The 17,292-nt window shown below is 33.8% G+C and overlaps 1 protein-coding gene and 1 pseudogene across 1 annotated transcript; one reads left to right on the forward strand and one right to left on the reverse strand.

The window, feature by feature from the left end:
• Positions 10,128 to 13,238, reverse strand: LOC104747551 (uncharacterized protein At2g17340). Its single transcript, XM_010469202.2, has 12 exons — positions 12,702 to 13,238; positions 12,280 to 12,345; positions 12,025 to 12,091; positions 11,875 to 11,943; positions 11,645 to 11,785; positions 11,431 to 11,559; positions 11,246 to 11,332; positions 11,072 to 11,146; positions 10,914 to 10,991; positions 10,745 to 10,822; positions 10,592 to 10,654; positions 10,128 to 10,476 (listed from the first exon to the last, which is right to left on the reverse strand). Exons 1-12 carry the CDS (start codon positions 12,869 to 12,871, stop codon positions 10,396 to 10,398), a joined length of 1,104 nt encoding a protein of 367 aa, XP_010467504.1. The 5' UTR covers positions 12,872 to 13,238; the 3' UTR covers positions 10,128 to 10,395.
• On the forward strand, positions 13,122 to 14,385 carry LOC104748807 (annotated as a pseudogene).

The following is a 17,292-nucleotide window of genomic DNA, read 5'->3' on the forward strand; positions in this document are numbered from 1 at the left end:
TCCTCATCGCCTTTGATTCCACGATCACACTTTGCCTTTACCTGCACCACAAACACATATTGCAATGCATGAGTATTTTATAAACACTCAGTAAGGCAATCCTCCCATCTACTGGGCTATACACACAAGCAATAGAGACATCTCTAACCATCAAACAACATTCAACAATCAACAATAACAAACCAGGACTCCGCATCGACCGATACCAACATGCATCGACCGATACCAACATGCATCGACCGATGCAAGATATGCATCGACCGATGCATGCTCGACATAACATGAAAACCCTAAAGTTTACGCGCCAACCTCGCATCTGCATCGACCGACGCACAAAGTGCATCGACCGATGCAACGCCGAGCATCGTTTTCCTCCGAAGCTTCTCGCTGGATCTTTGTTCCTGCAACCACGAAACTCGATCCCAAGCCACAAGAAAGCTTCCTAACGTCCCAAATAACAATCTAACCAGCCTAACAACACATAACAAGCAAATCAGAGAGATCTCTAGCTTAGATAAGCCATGGTCATGCACTTACCTTTGCCACAGAATAATCTGAACCTAACACAAGGAAGAAAACGCTTCTAGGAAGCTCCTACAACGATCTCAGCTACAGATCTCTCCAGGAACGGCCTCAAATCTCCCAAATCACCAAGAACACCCAAGAACTCTTTCTTTCTCTTTCGTTTCTCTCAAAAGCGGCTAAACACGCGAATGAGACAAAACTCACGAGTTAAGGGTTTCCTTCACCCAAAACGCAGCGTTTGACTTAAGTCAAAACGCACAAACTCAACCTTGCATCGACCGATGCATACTTTGCATCGACCGATGCAACTCCCAAACCGGGATTCCGGTTCACGGATGTTACAAGGGTTCATTCGATTTCTTGCTTAGATAATTAACACTGCGACAGTAGGTTAGTTTTATATTTGAGATCCGAGTTCAAGAACGGTTCCTAAAGTTATCCCAATCCATCACCCAAATTTGTAGTCAATACCCTTGATAGATTCCCTGCGCCCAATACTTTCTTTAAATTTACAAACTCTTATTTATTTTCTGTTTTAATTCTGTTACTTGCAAAACAAACTTCCTCTTTGCTTTAGCTACACTCGGTCTATATAACTTCATAGTGTATCGTTTAGTCTCTGTGGATTCGACCCTGAAGTACTATGACGACACCACTAGATCGTGGTTGAGTGTGCTTTGGGTTATTGATTTAACTCTAGATCAGTGTTGTTCGGTATTTAAAAGGTAACCCTGGGCAAGGTATTCTACTCAAAGCTAACAATGATTTTCAGATAACTGGCTGGTGTGATTCCGATTACTCGAGTTGTCCTCTCACTAGGCGTTCAGTTTCTGGATATTTCATATAAGTTGGTTCTTCTCCAATATCTTGGAAAACGAAGAAACAAAAGACTGTCAGTCAGTCTTCAACGGAGGCGGAATATAGGGCGATGGCATACATCACTAAAGAACTCAAATGGCTGAAAAGAGTTATGACCGATCTTGGCATCTTACACACACAACTGATGCATCTCTACTGTGACAGCAAATCCGCGATTCACATTGCCACCAATCCAGTGTTCCATGAGCGTACGAAACGTATCGAGAATGACTGCCACTTTGTTCGAGATGAGATCCAGTCCGGTAATATTCATCTTATGCATGTTCAAACCACATTACAACTGGCTGACATTTTCACAAAACCGCTAGGGACACAAGGCTTTGAAGACTTTTGTTCCAACCTGGGCATTCTGAATCTGCATGCTCCAGTTTGAGAGGGGGTATTGGGATATTATTCTCTACAGATATCATATCCCATATGTCATGTAATTAGAGTTATTCCTTACCATAACTACTTGTGTATATTTGATTGATATCCCTTTGATTTAGGCTTCTCCTCCACGCCACTGTAATATATATGTCTGTATACTTGCTAATGAATAGACAAGCTTTCACCTTCGTTCTCTGTTTCTACAGAGCTAGTAAACATTCTGAATGATTTAAGACTGAGAATATATTGTAAAATAAAAGATGCTCTGCTTATGACAAATGGGATGAGGACATCTATATGTGCCCATGTGACAAAAACATGATATAGTTTATTGTGTTTGTTTACAGATTATTCAGTTTTATTTATGGATCCAATATGGTGATGAAAGAGATGTTTGGATGGACATACATTTTGGAACTTTGAAACCCTTAGAAATAAATCATACTTCCAAACTAATCAGAAGCATTTCACTGTTCTGGCCATTCTCTCATAAAGCCTTATGATTGTACATGGTTCAAGATTTTTGATATTTACACTAGTTTCAAGATTTATTCAAGCTTCTAGACATCATAATTTATCGTGTTAACTACTAGACATGATAATTGCTTTTTTATTTGTATTTGGTTCTAAGAAATTATGATTATAACCATATATTATTACTAAATAGTTTATACAAAAGAAATTATAAAATTAGGCAAAGCTCTTTATATATCAATAATTATCGATAAATTAATATTTTTATAAATTAATAAAGTATTTTAGTCCCGGATTTATTAGTTTGTAGAGATTTTATTGTATACATTTTGCTAATATATTTTTCTCACCTCATGATCAATGAGATTGAATAGTAACCTAGAAACTTAGTAGTATAGAGGAGTTTTGTCCGTAACTCATTATAATTTGTGAGATACCAAGAATGGAGGAGAAATAATCATTTACTAGGATTTCACCTACGGTATACCGCGGGACTAAGTTATAAATTATTGTATTTTAAATAATAATTTTTAATTTATTTAGTTTTCAAATTTTCAGTTAATGAACTTTTTGTCTAATTAATTTAGAATTTTGTTTAGAATTTTTTTCTTCTTCTTACGTTTTATAAAGTTGATAACCTAATTACATTAAATTTTTATTAAATAAAATATAAAATTCTAGATTTGTTTTGTTCTCTAGAATTTAACAGAGGTATATGCCTATATAGTATGTTAGTGTATATTTTTATGTGTATTTTTTTTTTGGAATATTAAGAATGTGTTATAGTATGTGTAATATTTTGTAGTTCATATACTAAATAATTTATTAGTTAATTTTCAAAACTATGATTACAAATCTATATATACTATGAGATAAACTAATAGTTTTAGTGTTGGTTCTATATTCCAAACCCGCGATGCTAGGCGGGTCAGGCAACATATTCAAAGATTTTTAATTCGCAAAAACTCATCATATGAAACCCGTGAAAGTAAAAATTATTTTTGAACGCGTAATACAAAATAAAAATAAATCTGTGAGCAAGCAATATCTTTTATATTTTATTATTATTCTTTGAATAAGATATCAAATTGAATGGTAAATATGTTTGTTACCTTTTAAAATCATACCGTTAGTTTTTTTGAATGATATATTTTATATTTGATTTTGAACAATTATTTTAGGGGGAAATCAATGCGTTGAGATCAAAAATCTCGGCCACGGATCCTCCTCCAAGATCGAAAATCAATTCGTTTCTTGGTTAGACCGTTTAAGAAATTTGTGTAAGGAGAAAATATTGTTTTGTAAAATTGGAAACTTAATATTAATTAAATCAATTATAAAATTAATAGTTAATGTTAAAGGGAGTGGTTCCAATTGTTTTGGAAATTTATTTAGGATGAGAAATCTTGTTTTCAAAAATAGAAATTTAATATTAATTAATTAAATGAAAAACAAATTAATAATTAATGCTAGTGGCAGTCTTGTAAAGAGGTGGTAACTTCAGGATTTATTTGCTAAATATACTTGAAAAATGTATATATAGATTCAAGGAGTCCACCAATATTGTGGAGGGTGTTAGATTGACATCAAGTGTCATGATGTTACAAACATCATAACAATTTATCTTGTCGGATAATGAGTGATTGAGGCTGGTGAAAACAAATTGTGAAATGTGGAACAAACATATCCAATAGTGCAGTGCAGTTTAAGTGCAAGTGTGGATTACCATGATGTTACTAACATCATCAGTAACATCATGGCACATGAATCCCATCTAACAGAATCCACCTAGATGGTAGAGCCGTTTAATGAAGGATTGTACTTCTTTAACTCTGGGAACCTCACAGATGCTATAAACTGGTTGATCACGGAATAAGGTCCAGTTATTGGCTGAGGATATATGTCCCCCCGTAAGTTAAAGTAACATTTTCTTTGTTAGATTACTAGGATATACTTCTCTCAATACATATTTTAATTAACTTACTCTCTTATTTTTTTTTTTTAGGGCTTCCCAGTTTGTACTAGCTCACTACACGGTTATACACAAGTGCAGCGATGTGCCATCATCAGATGAATCTGGAAGGAGTGTTACAGTCCTGAACTCTAGCAGTGAGGAAGAAGAGAGTAGTGATGAAGAAGAGAGTGGTAGAGAAGATGGTGGAAGGGCGTCCGCATAAGTGTATTGGAGAAGATTCAAGAACTGCTTGAAGTTTTATATTTTTTTAAGGTTCAAGGACATGGTATTAGATTTACAGACCCACTGCTTCTTTAGTCTTTGGCTTTCAGCCTGGGGAAGTTGTTACCAAACCATGCCTGTTTACTTCTCATACTATGATCATTAGGATTCGTTTATAAGCAGTAAGGCATCAAACAGTAAGGCTTGGTATGTTTTTAGTGACTATTTTGGCCAAAGCATAGTTGTCTTTTGGGGTTTGAATATACTTTCCCCCTTTGCTAGAAAGAAGACTTATTTTCGCGTCACTTTGTAACTAAACAAAGATCAAGGTGAAAACCAAATATCTTACAACACGTGCTAATCCATACAAACTAGTAACTAAACAAAGATCAAGGTGAAACCAAATATCTTACAACACGTGCTAATCCATACAAACTAGTAGCCAGGTTATATTGCTTTGGGTTTTGGTAGCCAGGTTATTGCTTTGGGTTACTAGTGTTCAGCTACGCTGTCACTCTCGTTTATTTTACTTTAATCTCTTACATTGGCTAAAGGCTTGTACCTCGATTTGTATTATATTGATTTGCCTCGCACATGTCATAATTCGGAGCTAGTCAACTTTCCGAATGACTAAAAACTGAGAATTTATTGTAAAATAAAAGATGCTCTCTGCTTATGACAAATGGGATGAGGACATCTATATGTGCCCATGTGACAAAAACATGATATAGTTTATTGTGTTTGTTTACAGATTATTCAGTTTTATGTATGGATCCATTGGTGATGAAAGAGATGTTGTTGGATGGACATACATTTTGGAGCTTTGAAACCCTTAAGAAAGAAATCCTACTTCCAAGATTGTATATGGTTCAAGATTTATGATTGTACATGGTTCAAGATTTTTGATATTTACACTAGCTTCAAGATTTATTCAAGCTTCTAGACATCATATTTCATCGTGTTAATGGCTAGACATGATAATTGCTTTCTTATTTGTATTTGGTTCTAAAAAAATATGATTATAACCAGAAAATATTATTAAACTAGATAAAGATCCGTCGGATGTGCGGGTTTAAAATTTTGTAAATAAAATTAAATTTAACAAAAATGTATTAAAATTTGTTGTATGTTATTTATAAATTTTATTTTTGCTATAATATACTGATTTATATCTATTTACAAATCTTTTATTTATGTTACCATTAAAAGCGTATTTTTTACACCTAAATATATTGTATGTTACAAATATATTTTTTACCACCACCTAGAAAATGTCTGTATAAACACATTAAGCCAACTATTATATGTCTTTTTACTTATACTTTCGCATAATTTTTTTAATTACTAAAATTATTGGGTCAAAAAATATTTTGAATAAAAATTATATTACATAGTATACTAATCAATGATGTATCATCACAATAGTGTATGACCAACCATGGAGAGAACCTCGGCTCCGCCCTCCTCACTTATGGAGAGAACCTCGGCTCTGCCCTCCTCACTTATGGAGAGAACCTTGCATGGCTTCACCTTCCTCCCTTGGGGAGATAACCTTGCGTCCAACCTCCTCCACCTTTTTCCCTTGGGAAGATAACCTTGCGTCCAACCTCCTCCACCATAGAGAAAACCTCGACTTTGCCCTCCTCATGTGTGGAGAGAACATGTTCACGTGTTTTAGCTATGTCAAAATGGCTTGCTCCGACAAACAATGAAACTAAAGACCTTTGATAGTAACTACTGTTAAATTTTCCAATGTATTCGTGGAAGTGTCTTTGACACACCATTATGTAGCATTTTTCTCTGGAATGCCCCAACTGCCACTTTGCTTAGTGAGCCCCATGTCCACTCTCAGTCCATGGGTTCACCTTCTTTAGTGGACCCCATGTCTACTCATGGCCCACCTATATCCGATGGCCGATTTATTAAGTCCAGGAGACTTTTAATACTTGTTTACCGATCCTACAAATCACCATATGATATTTTCTTTGTTTTGTTTTCTCTGATTTCCTATGGATCTATCAACAATGTTTTTCCAATGTATCTATCTTAGGTTGATGAGCTTCTACTCTTTATCTCCCTTTGGGATTGAATGAATGGTAACAATTATGTTTGCAAAAAAAAAAGTGACCAACCAATCAAAAAAAATTAGAAGAAAATTAATTTGACATAAATAAAAAATTTTAGAAAATTATAAGCACGATAATATATGAATCCTAAATAATTCAAATGTGAAAAGATAAATTAAATAAAACAATCTAAAAATACTACATTAAATTTTAAAATACAGTATTAGAAAAAGAAGACGCATATATTAATTTTTTTTTGGGTCAACATATTAATCTTTACCTATTCCAAACTGAAAAAGGAGAAAGTATGAAAAAATTTCGATTTAAAAAAATAAGACAAAATTACCTTTCCATTAAAAAAATTTTACCAATAGAACAAAGTAGAAAACAATATTTTTGAATAAATTATTTTGTTAGATGAAAAATATGAGACGACCTTGTTTATATAGAAGTGAATATTTACAAATTTAGAATTAATAATTAACTGTATATTTTCCTTAATCCCATTTCTATTCTTTGTAGAATTAATAACTTAAAATTTAAAATAAGTAAATAATGTTATAGTTTCAAATTTTATGAAATATATATATATATATATATATAATCTCCTAATAATTATTTAAAAAAAATAATAATATTTGTAATTTTTGATGATTATCTTTTTTTTTTTTTTTCAACCAAACATTAATAAAATTAAAAAAGGACTCCAAGATTGGTGGCCCAAACTGGAGGATAAACGTTTACAAAAGTAGATTCCGAAAGCAAAGTTCTTGACGACCGAGCAAGGCAATCAGCCCGTGAGTTGGAGTCTCGTGAGATCCTATCGAGGGTGAAGGAAGGATAAGAGGTCCGAAGCGATGAAAAATCCTCCAGGAGATTCGTAAAAGCGGGCCAGTCCTCCGGCGTCTGCACCATGTCTACAAGTTCGGCACAATCCGTCTCAAAAACCTGGCAGTCGACTCCAGCCTCCAGTAAGGACTCCATAGCCCAGATCAGTGCTTGAAATTCCGCATGTAAGGGTGTGAGGCCTCTTCTATGACTTCGAGCTCCCAACAGAAGCATTGAATCCTCGTCACCGCAACACCACCAGCCTAGACCCTGGAAAGGATCTGAACCTTTCCATTAACCATCAACCTGACACATGGGAAAAGAACCTCTATTATTTAGCGAAGGCGGAGGATCCAGATATCTCACCGAATACGACTTGGCCTCCTCCCACAATAATTTTTCAGTATCCGCTTGATTCAAAATATCAATCGGTTCTAGCTCGATGATTATCTTTTTATATTATTAATATTGTTTAAAACAAAATATTTTGTTTTTTCGTTGTAATCTCAGATCCCTCTTATTAAATATTAACTTTTACACATGTCAAAATATCATATTGATATAAACTTGACACATGTCAAAATCTTGTTAATGGCTAACTTTCAAAACTCAATTTTATATAATAAGATAATTTATACAAAAGAAATTATAAAATTAGGAAAATCTTTTTATATATCAATAATTATCGATATTTTCTGTTATACTCTTTTAGTTATACTTATTTACAAAGCTAATCCCTAAAAAATTACACAAAATAATAACTAAAATATGGCAATTCAAAATCGAGTACTCAATTAATATGTCTATAAAATTGTTACATCAATTTGATTCCTAAAATATCTCTTCTAAATTAATTTCTATTTTCCTATATCAATTTTTGTTTATACTTATACAATCTTTACATTTAACATCATTACCTAAATCGATACCTTGAATCGGGTATTATCCTTATAATACCTCCAGTTCATTGCTATTTTCCTTTATCAATTAAAATCTTACAATCATTGCTTATAAATAATTTAAAATACTATATAATATGGTTATATAGTAGGACGGGTTAAAAGACTTGATAGATTTGAATTAACATTAGTATAAAATTAAAATATTATTAATTTGATGTTAAAATACGGGTTAAATCTTCATTTAATTATTTGGTCAACAATAAATATTAGAATATTAGACATATCAAATCAAGGTAACTTAACTAACTAAATTCTGTAGAACAATTAAATCATTAGCAAAATTGTGTCTTAATCCGATAATATCTTATAAATTACTTATTATGTATTTTATTATTTCTACTAATAATGAACAATCCAAATACTAATTAACTAAATATAACAAAAAATAGAAGTTAAAATTTTATTATATAAAAGAAATTGTGTCGCGGTGTACTACGGTTTAAAACCTAATAATAATTTATTAAAGGAGTCCACCAATACTGTGGACGGTGGTAGATGGTTATGAACTGCCATGATGTTTATAACATCTACCACCATCCGCAATAATTTAGTTTGTCAGATAATTAGTGACTTAGGTTGGTGAAAATGAATTTTGAAATGTGGAACAAGCATATTCAATAATGTAGTGCAGTTTAAGTTCAATTTGTATGAGATAAATGCAACATATGTAACAAGTGTGGTTTGTGCGCAACAAATGGTGCGAGATAATTGTGAATGGTGGAAAAAAAACAACGTGTAATGCGGTATATTTTGTTTAAATAGTAAAAAATGCAACAAGTGATTCAAGATATATATTTAAGATATATGATTTACAAACCAAAACAGTGTGTTTAATAAAGTATTATCATTATTATAATTCATGATATTTAACTAGCAAAAACTGAATTTCAAACTTAGTAATATGCATGATCGTGACACATGTCATCTCTATTGATTAGATTCTGAAATAAAAAGAATAATAATATCATAAATCAATCCTAAAAGTAAAAACGATTGCATTTTTCTATTTTAAAAAGGTATATAAAATATATAAATAATACCAAAATTTTACAATAAATAAAAAATCCTAAAACTAAAACGATTACAATTAATTTTTTTGAAACAGTAGATAGAAAATAATATAGTAATTAGTAATCATAAAATGAAAAAGAATTATTGAATTACTAAAAGGATCCCTATTTTATTTGAGTTTCTTTTTATAAATTAGGAATATGTGAGATTATTATATATTTTCCCTTTTTGAAATATTATTTTACTTAAATTGTATTTTTTGTCGTTATGAATAGTTGTATTATTTTAGATTTTTTGTAATTTCAATATTCACTTTTCAGGTATATAATATTAATCATATATCATTGTGCTAATAATATTAGATTGAGATATGTGTGATACTGTCATGATTTTACTTAAAGTTTTCTTATTTATTCCAATATCATTTTCTAATTAGAAGTATGTAATATTTACTAATAAATGTTAACATTCTTTATTTAAATTTACTTTTTTCAGATTTTAATTTATATTTTTTTATCTTTAAATTATCTAAGACTCAAATGTGCTTATTTTTCTTTTAGTTCGGGATATTTAACCTATTAACATAAAAAGTAAACTGCACCTAAAAACTTGAAACGCACCCTCGATACTTAGTCTATATACCCCATATTTTTTATTTCATGCGGTTTAACAAATTTGTTTGGATTCTTGAACACAAGCAAAAGCATGGTTTGTCAAACACAAACAAAATCTTTTACAACTGGGAGCTGGTTTTTGAGAGAAGCGATTCTATGAGTTTACCGTAAGTGATGTTAACTTCTACGACTACATGTCAGAATGAAGAACCACAATCAAATCTGACCAAAGCAGACAAGAAAGCACCGTGAACGATCAGATATGAACTCGGTTTGCTGAATATACATACTTGTTTTTCCATCAAATCGAATTATATAAACCAAGCATAATTTCAAGAAGTCCCTTTCCACTTTATCCATCACAAACGAAGAGCAAGTCTTTTACCATATCAAGATGGAGAGGAGCATAAAGCATACCCTATGTTTTGAACCCGATTCAGTAAAAAATGACTGCAGGGGATAAGCGAGACTGGAGATTACTGAATATATAATTAGCTCTGGACTTCATTGTATTTGAAGACACAGTCATAAAGCCGTCCTCCAAGAAACTCTGCTACTTCAACATGCTTCACCTGCATAACAGAAGGATGGAACACGAGTAAGCAGAATTAAGCAATAAAAACGACATTTCTTTTCATTAATCCAATGAAAACAAAAGAGAGTGACATGAAATAGTGAAACTAATACCATTCCAATCTTGAGAGAATCACACTTGAACTGAGCATAAAGGTTTGTTTCAATTCCACGACCCTGATTAGAACAGCCAAGAAGTTAGTTAACAAAACCAAGACTACTTATATAGTTAACTTGCGTTTCACTTTCACTATAAATGAGACTTACCATGCCTTCTACGATGACTAAGTCGGCATCAGATGAAAGGTAAGCAAGCTCTTGTGATACTCTTGAGAGATCGATAACCTGAAAAAGAAATATGGGGAAGGAGAAAAAAGAAACATAAGAATCCAATGAATAAAACCATTTATCTTTCAGGGAGCTTCTAATGTCTTACTGGTAAGTCGTTTCCTGAATTTGCAATCAGAAGCTTCGAAGTATCAACGCCTATCAATTGGCCATTTTCATCCTTCAACTGTAAATTAAGACTAAAAATTCAGATTCACTTTTCAAAGCTGCGAATATCAAGAATTACTCATTCATCACCTAATTCACCTGTGACAAGATCTCTGTAAGCTCCGTATATGTTATGTCGTTGATAGATGGCAGCTCATTAGCAGCAAGCACCACCTTCAAGGAGAAAAGATGAAGAGGACGAAGATTTCAGAGTATACTCAAAACTCACTCAAGAGAGTTTGAACTAAAAGACTCAGTTATAGTCAAAAGTACCTGAGTTCCTCGACGGAGCAACTCTCTTGCAAACGGCAATATACCCAAAATTATGTCTGCACCAGAATTATCAACAAAAATCACTGCCTGTAATGAAAAGCAAAGATAAACAATTCATTTTGTCAAGTGGTTAACCACTGAAGTCAGAACAAAGCATTAGAGCAAGAGCAAAACAAATGAGTTACCTTCTTCCAAGACTTATTGATCCATTTGGCTTGGAAGTTATCCAAGTCATCAATGACCCATGGTCGTGGAACCAAATTTTCACAGCTTGCCAAGAAAGACATGCCATCCCTTGAGAAAACTTCAGCAAGCTTCAAAAAAAGTGATAAGAAAACACCCCATATATTAGAACATGCTTCCTGTGGGAGATACCAAAGAGAGGTGACTGAAAGATACCTGCGCAGAACCCAAATCAAAGATGTTTCCAGCAAATATCCCTCTCACCAAATTCTCTAACCGTTTTCCGTCATCTTCAATAGCATCACTCAGACGGACAACTTCAGGAAATAGTGTTATAGCCTTTGCATTCTCCTCATCCTATTCATTGTATGTAAACTCATTTTAATCAAAGAGAATAAGTACTAGCTATCTTAAAACCTCAAGATCCCTTGAAAGGAAATTCACACCTTCACTTTCTTGAATATGTCCCTGAATCCTAATTCTCTGAGTACTTGCTCACGAAGTCGACATAAAAGCTAAAAAAAGCCAAAATAATCCATGAAAACAAAGCTCACTACACCAGAGGAAAAGATATATCATGAGGTGTTTTGACTTACAATGCCATCTGGTGGTCCACCATGGCTCTCTGGATCTTTCTTCAAGTCTTCAAGAATTCCCTCATATCTTCCAGAATCAAGGCAATACATATCAAATGCAAATGCAAATACCATATCATTCAAGGGCCCTTCAGAGAGTATGAAAAAACGCAAAGCATAGGGCACAAAATTCGTTCTAGTTTATGAAGGTGACATTGCCAAAAGATCTCCTAACCACCAAAACCTTGACAATTACCACCAATACACAATATGTACCTTTCTGCAAATTTTTCAGCTCTAGCAGGAGCATCCGGAACCGTTGTATCGCTCTCTGCACGTTTCCTACGAATGAAACAGCTTCAGAACATTGACATTATGATTGCAACTGTTTTCTACAAGATCACAGAAACTACTATAGGTTTCCTCGTGATGTAACCAAGTCAAAAACCATGTAAACTCAGGAAAGTCAACACACCAAAACTACAAACGACATTAGTCAAATTAAGCTGAAGAACTAATATGTTCCTCAGATTTTTTGATATATGAGCCTAAGAGAAGCAACATCAAGTAACAAAATCAAAACTTGATCGGACCCATGAACATGAACAATCACCATTAACAGAATTTGAATCTGGTCAAAGTAGATAGAAACTAAAAGGTCAAAGAGAGAAAGCAGTAGTAGGAAGAGAAGTAGTAACTTGAAAGAAGGGATGGAATTGGCGAAGACGTTGATCCAGGAGAGTTCAGTAGGAGTTGCTTTTTTGGGATCATCAGAAGGGAATCTATAAGGAATGGTACAAGCCCTGTAGCTGGTTTCTATTGGCGTCGGTAACTGAGGAAACGGAACCATCTCTGAATCGCTCTCCATCTCTTTTGCTTGTAATCTTCAGAAACGATTGAGGATGACAAGTGTATCTAGAGCCGGGTCGGGTCGGGTCGGTACGGGTCAAAGCCTCTCCATTGGGCGGTTTGTTATAACACCACACACATGCTTCGGGTTCGGTTTGTATTTAAAGTTCCACACTTCACTGTCGAAATATTTAGGAAAAGTTCCAAACTTTAACCCAAATAAATCAGTCATCTTTCGGCTTCACAAAATTTCCCTGAGCAAAATTCATTGGTGAACGACGAGACGATGCTCTCCGATCTTCCAAGGGATTTGGCAGAGGAGGTGCTCTTAAAGATTCCGGTGACATCTCTGAGAGGAGTGCGATCAACATGCAAAAAGTGGAACACTTTATCCAAAGATGGGTCTTTTATAAGGAGGCACATCGGTAAAGAAGAAGCAGATGAAGGAGTTTCATGTGGTCATGATGCTCAATTACAGGGTCTCTTTATTCAGAGTCAATCTCTTCTCTCCTACTCGTATAGAGCGTTTAGGTCAACTTATTAGCCTGGAGGACGCAGATCGAGTCGACATATCTAATATCTTTCACTGCGATGGTTTATTGTTATGCACCCCTCCTACCAAAGAAGACATATCTAGGCTTGTTGTTTGGAACCCTTGTTCAGGTCAAACATGGTCGGTCCAACCTAGAACCTCTTTCAACATATGGGACAGGTACGCTCTTGGCTACGACGAGATGAAGATGAACCACAAAGTCTTGAGATTTGTGGATGTATACGACTATAAAAAAAATGAGTATCCAACTTCGTGAGTTTGAAATTTACAGTTTTGGCTCTAATTCATGGAAGGTTCTTGATGTCAATCCGGACTGGGATATAGAATTTGTTCACCGTGGCTTGTCTCTACAGGGCAACACTTACTGGTTTGCCCGTGACAAGGTTATCCTAGCAGGAGGAGATCATTCTTATTTCTTACTCTGTTTTGACTTCACCACTGAGAGATTTGGACCACGTCTGCCTCTGCCGTTTCACCCTTTCCTTCGAGATACTGTAGCTCTATCTAGTGTTGGGGAAAACCAGCTTGCCGTGTTGTTTCAGCGATGTACTTCTCCATATACCTTGAAAATATGGATTAGCAGCAAGATTGAGCCTAATGCAGTTTCCTGGAACAAGCCCTTCTTAAAGGTTGATATGAAACCTTTCACCGGGAGTTTCTTCGTTGACAAGAGGAAGAAGGTAGCCGTGGTTCTTGATAAGAACGTAGGTAGCTGTAACCCCACTCGCATCATTGGAAGGAAGGGCTACTTTAAGAAAGTTGATCTTGGCGAATCTAGGCACCGAACTTGTTGGCCACTTTGGTGCTCTTATGTTCCGAGCTCTGTGCAAATCAACCAGAACACAGCCTAATCTATTATTGTCTTTATCTTCGATTTTATTATTAATTGACAATTGTTGGTTTTTCAACATAGACTGCTGCTTTCTTTGCTTTGTTCATCCTGTTATAACTTCTATTATATCCATAGGATTTGCGTTTCAGTATACTGTCATGTGCGGTCTTGTTTGGCTCGTCCAACACGTCTTTTGTCTTGTAGATTTTGGAGTTGTGCCTTTTCGTTGCAACATAGCATTTTGGTTTTGCCTTTTTCTTGTAGATTTTATCATCAATTTACAAAGTCACAAAAAACATACTAAGCCTTATTAGTGTTTGATGCCTTACCGCTTAATAAACAAACAAACCAAATGATCATAGTATGAGAAGTAGACAAGTCATGGTTTTGTAACAACTTCCCAAGACAGGTGTTCACTACTGAACTCAGCTGGAAACTTATCATACAACTACGCCTAGGCACCTTTACGAACAAAGGGAGCTCTCCCAGTTAGTGTTTTGTTAGTCACTGATCTAAATTCAAGCCAACCACAACATCTATTGCTTGCATAAGTGCATCAGATATAGATATTCCCGTAAGTTTGTTTTGTAGATAAATTCAGAGAGAGAATGTGCAAAGTTAAATGAACACATATGGATCCTCTTACCATTATATAGACACTGATGTTGGACACATTTCTGCATGTCAAGCAAATCTAACAGAACCAAGAAAGAATTCATCGTTCGGAACAAACATATGCAAACCCTTAAGGCCGTATGTGCGTTGTTTTGTTCCACTAAAAGGACCTATGTTAAGTAAATTAAGAAACCAGCAAGAAATACGGAAATAGGTACAATATAACTCAATGTATGTTATAACTGCAAGACAATCATTACTATTGTAGCCTAGAGCCTAAAGGATAATGGAACCTAGGTCATCTGTTTGGATATCAGCTTGACCACTAACAAGATCACATTTTACCTAAAAAGACACAACCTTCTACTTCTTCCCTATGTTCTGAAACCTCTTAGGTTTAACCCTGCTACTGGGTGCTGTTTTTTCAGTGTACCAAGTTGCAAGAACAGAAGAAGGGATTCTATGAGCTTTTAGCGCAACTGCTTTCATCTCCCTAACCCAAATCATTTGTATATTATAAACTCACCATGATACTAACACAACTAATCACTCTCACTCATGCATCCTTGCATCTTTGGTTCTCTTCACACCATGATACTAACACAAAACAAAACTACCTAAAAAAGCTTTTGTAATAACAGAAGAATATGGAAAGATATATCTCGGTTAGCCACTTTTTGTCCTACAAACATCTATACTAATCAAACTACATCCATCATTCAGATAGACTATGATCTAAATACCTCAAATTCTACATATCATGTATGAAAACACAGCAATCAACAAAAGTCTGAACAGAGCAAGTAAGAACAAAACAATGATCCAGACAAACTCTCTTTGCAGAAAACACAATACTTTCTTCATTGAATTTAATAATTTACACAAAACCCAAGTTTCCCATTTCATCAATCATAAACAAATAACAGATCTTCTCCTTATCGAATTGGCAAGATATCGAGATGGAAAGGAGCATAAAGCATTTAACCCTTTTGTGTCCTACGTTATGAACCCTAATCCCAATTTCCACAACTCATTTTTTAGCCGTAGAGATTTTTATTGTATACTTTTTGCTAATACGTTTTTCTCACCTCATGATCAATGAGATTGAATAGTAACCTAGAAATTTAGTAGTATAGAGGAGTTTTGTCCATAACTCATTATAATTTGTGAGATGCAAGGATGGAGGAGAAATAAATATTTATTAAAGGAGTCCACCAATATTGTGGAGGGTGTTAGATTGACATCAAACATCATGACAATTTATCTTGTCGGATAATGAGTGATTGAGGCTGGTGAAAACGAATTGTGAAATGTGGAACAAACATATCCAATAGTGCAGTGCAATTTAAGTGCAATTTGTATGAGAGAAATGCATCATACGTAACAAGTGTGGTTTGTGCGCAACAAATGGTGCGAGATAATATGTGAATAGTGGAAAGAAAAACAATATGTAATGGGGTACATTTTGTTTAAATAATAAAACGATTTGTGAAATGTGGAACAATTGTATTATTTTAGATTTTTTATTTTCCAGCCTCACAATCTCCAAAACGACTCTGACTTTGAGCATCTATTGGATATTCAAGAGATACTGGTTCGGTCGTATGATTGGTTGGATTACCATGATGTTACTAACATCATGGGATATAAAGAAGTTCTAACAGAATCCACTGAGATGGTAGAGCCGTTTAACGAAGGGTTATATATGTTTAACCCTGGGAACCTCACAGATGGTATTAGTATAACATGTACAAAATGTTAGAATACAAAATCCATTTTTTCAAAACAGTAGAAACCATTTTCTAAATTTTTATATCAAATTTTATCCATTAAAAAGGTAACTTATATAATTTTTTTTGTATAAATTATATTACCTCTATTACTGTATATCTACTTATTTTTCCTATATTTTACATTTTAAAATTTGTTAGATGTGAGTTTATTAATTTGGGTGGACATTGGTTTAGGATTTAGAAAGAATTTTAATGACTTTGTGTTTTTAAAAATCTTGCTGATTTTTAAAATCATAGAAAATTAGAAAGTAAAAATGAAGGATTCTATAAGGGGGAGGTATTGGTTTAGGATTTAGAAAGAATTTTAGTGACTTTGTGTTTTTAAAAATCTTGCTGACTTTTTAAATCATAGAAAATTAGAAAGTAAAAATGAAAGATTCTATAAGAGATTGTTAGAAAGTTATTTTAAATCTTGCTGATTTGTGTTTCCTAATCTTGTAAAATCTTTCATAAAATCTTTCAAAATCTTTCTATTTCATGAAAGAGTTTTCATGACTTTTGTTATGAAGGAAATGATATAAAATCCTAAACCAATAACACAAAATTTGAATTCATTAACAATCCAAGATTCTTTTGTTTTAATTGAATAACATAAAACTTTCCATGACTTTATAAGACTCTTAATCCAATAACACTAGATTTATCAA

Source organism: Camelina sativa, chromosome 15, assembly GCF_000633955.1.
Source record: "Camelina sativa cultivar DH55 chromosome 15, Cs, whole genome shotgun sequence".
Lineage (NCBI taxonomy): Eukaryota > Viridiplantae > Streptophyta > Magnoliopsida > Brassicales > Brassicaceae > Camelina > Camelina sativa.

Bases quoted from the DNA above. Each gene is read 5' to 3' on its own strand.
- LOC104747551 (XM_010469202.2), bottom strand. From the start codon at position 12,871: ATGGAGAGCGATTCAGAGATGGTTCCGTTTCCTCAGTTACCGACGCCA. The intron at 12,346-12,701 runs GTTACTACTTCT...TTTCATTCGTAG, and splicing joins AATTCCATCCCTTCTTTCAA to GAAACGTGCAGAGAGCGATA. The intron at 11,147-11,245 runs GTACTTTTGACT...TTCTCCTTGAAG, and splicing joins TGCTCCGTCGAGGAACTCAG to GTGGTGCTTGCTGCTAATGA.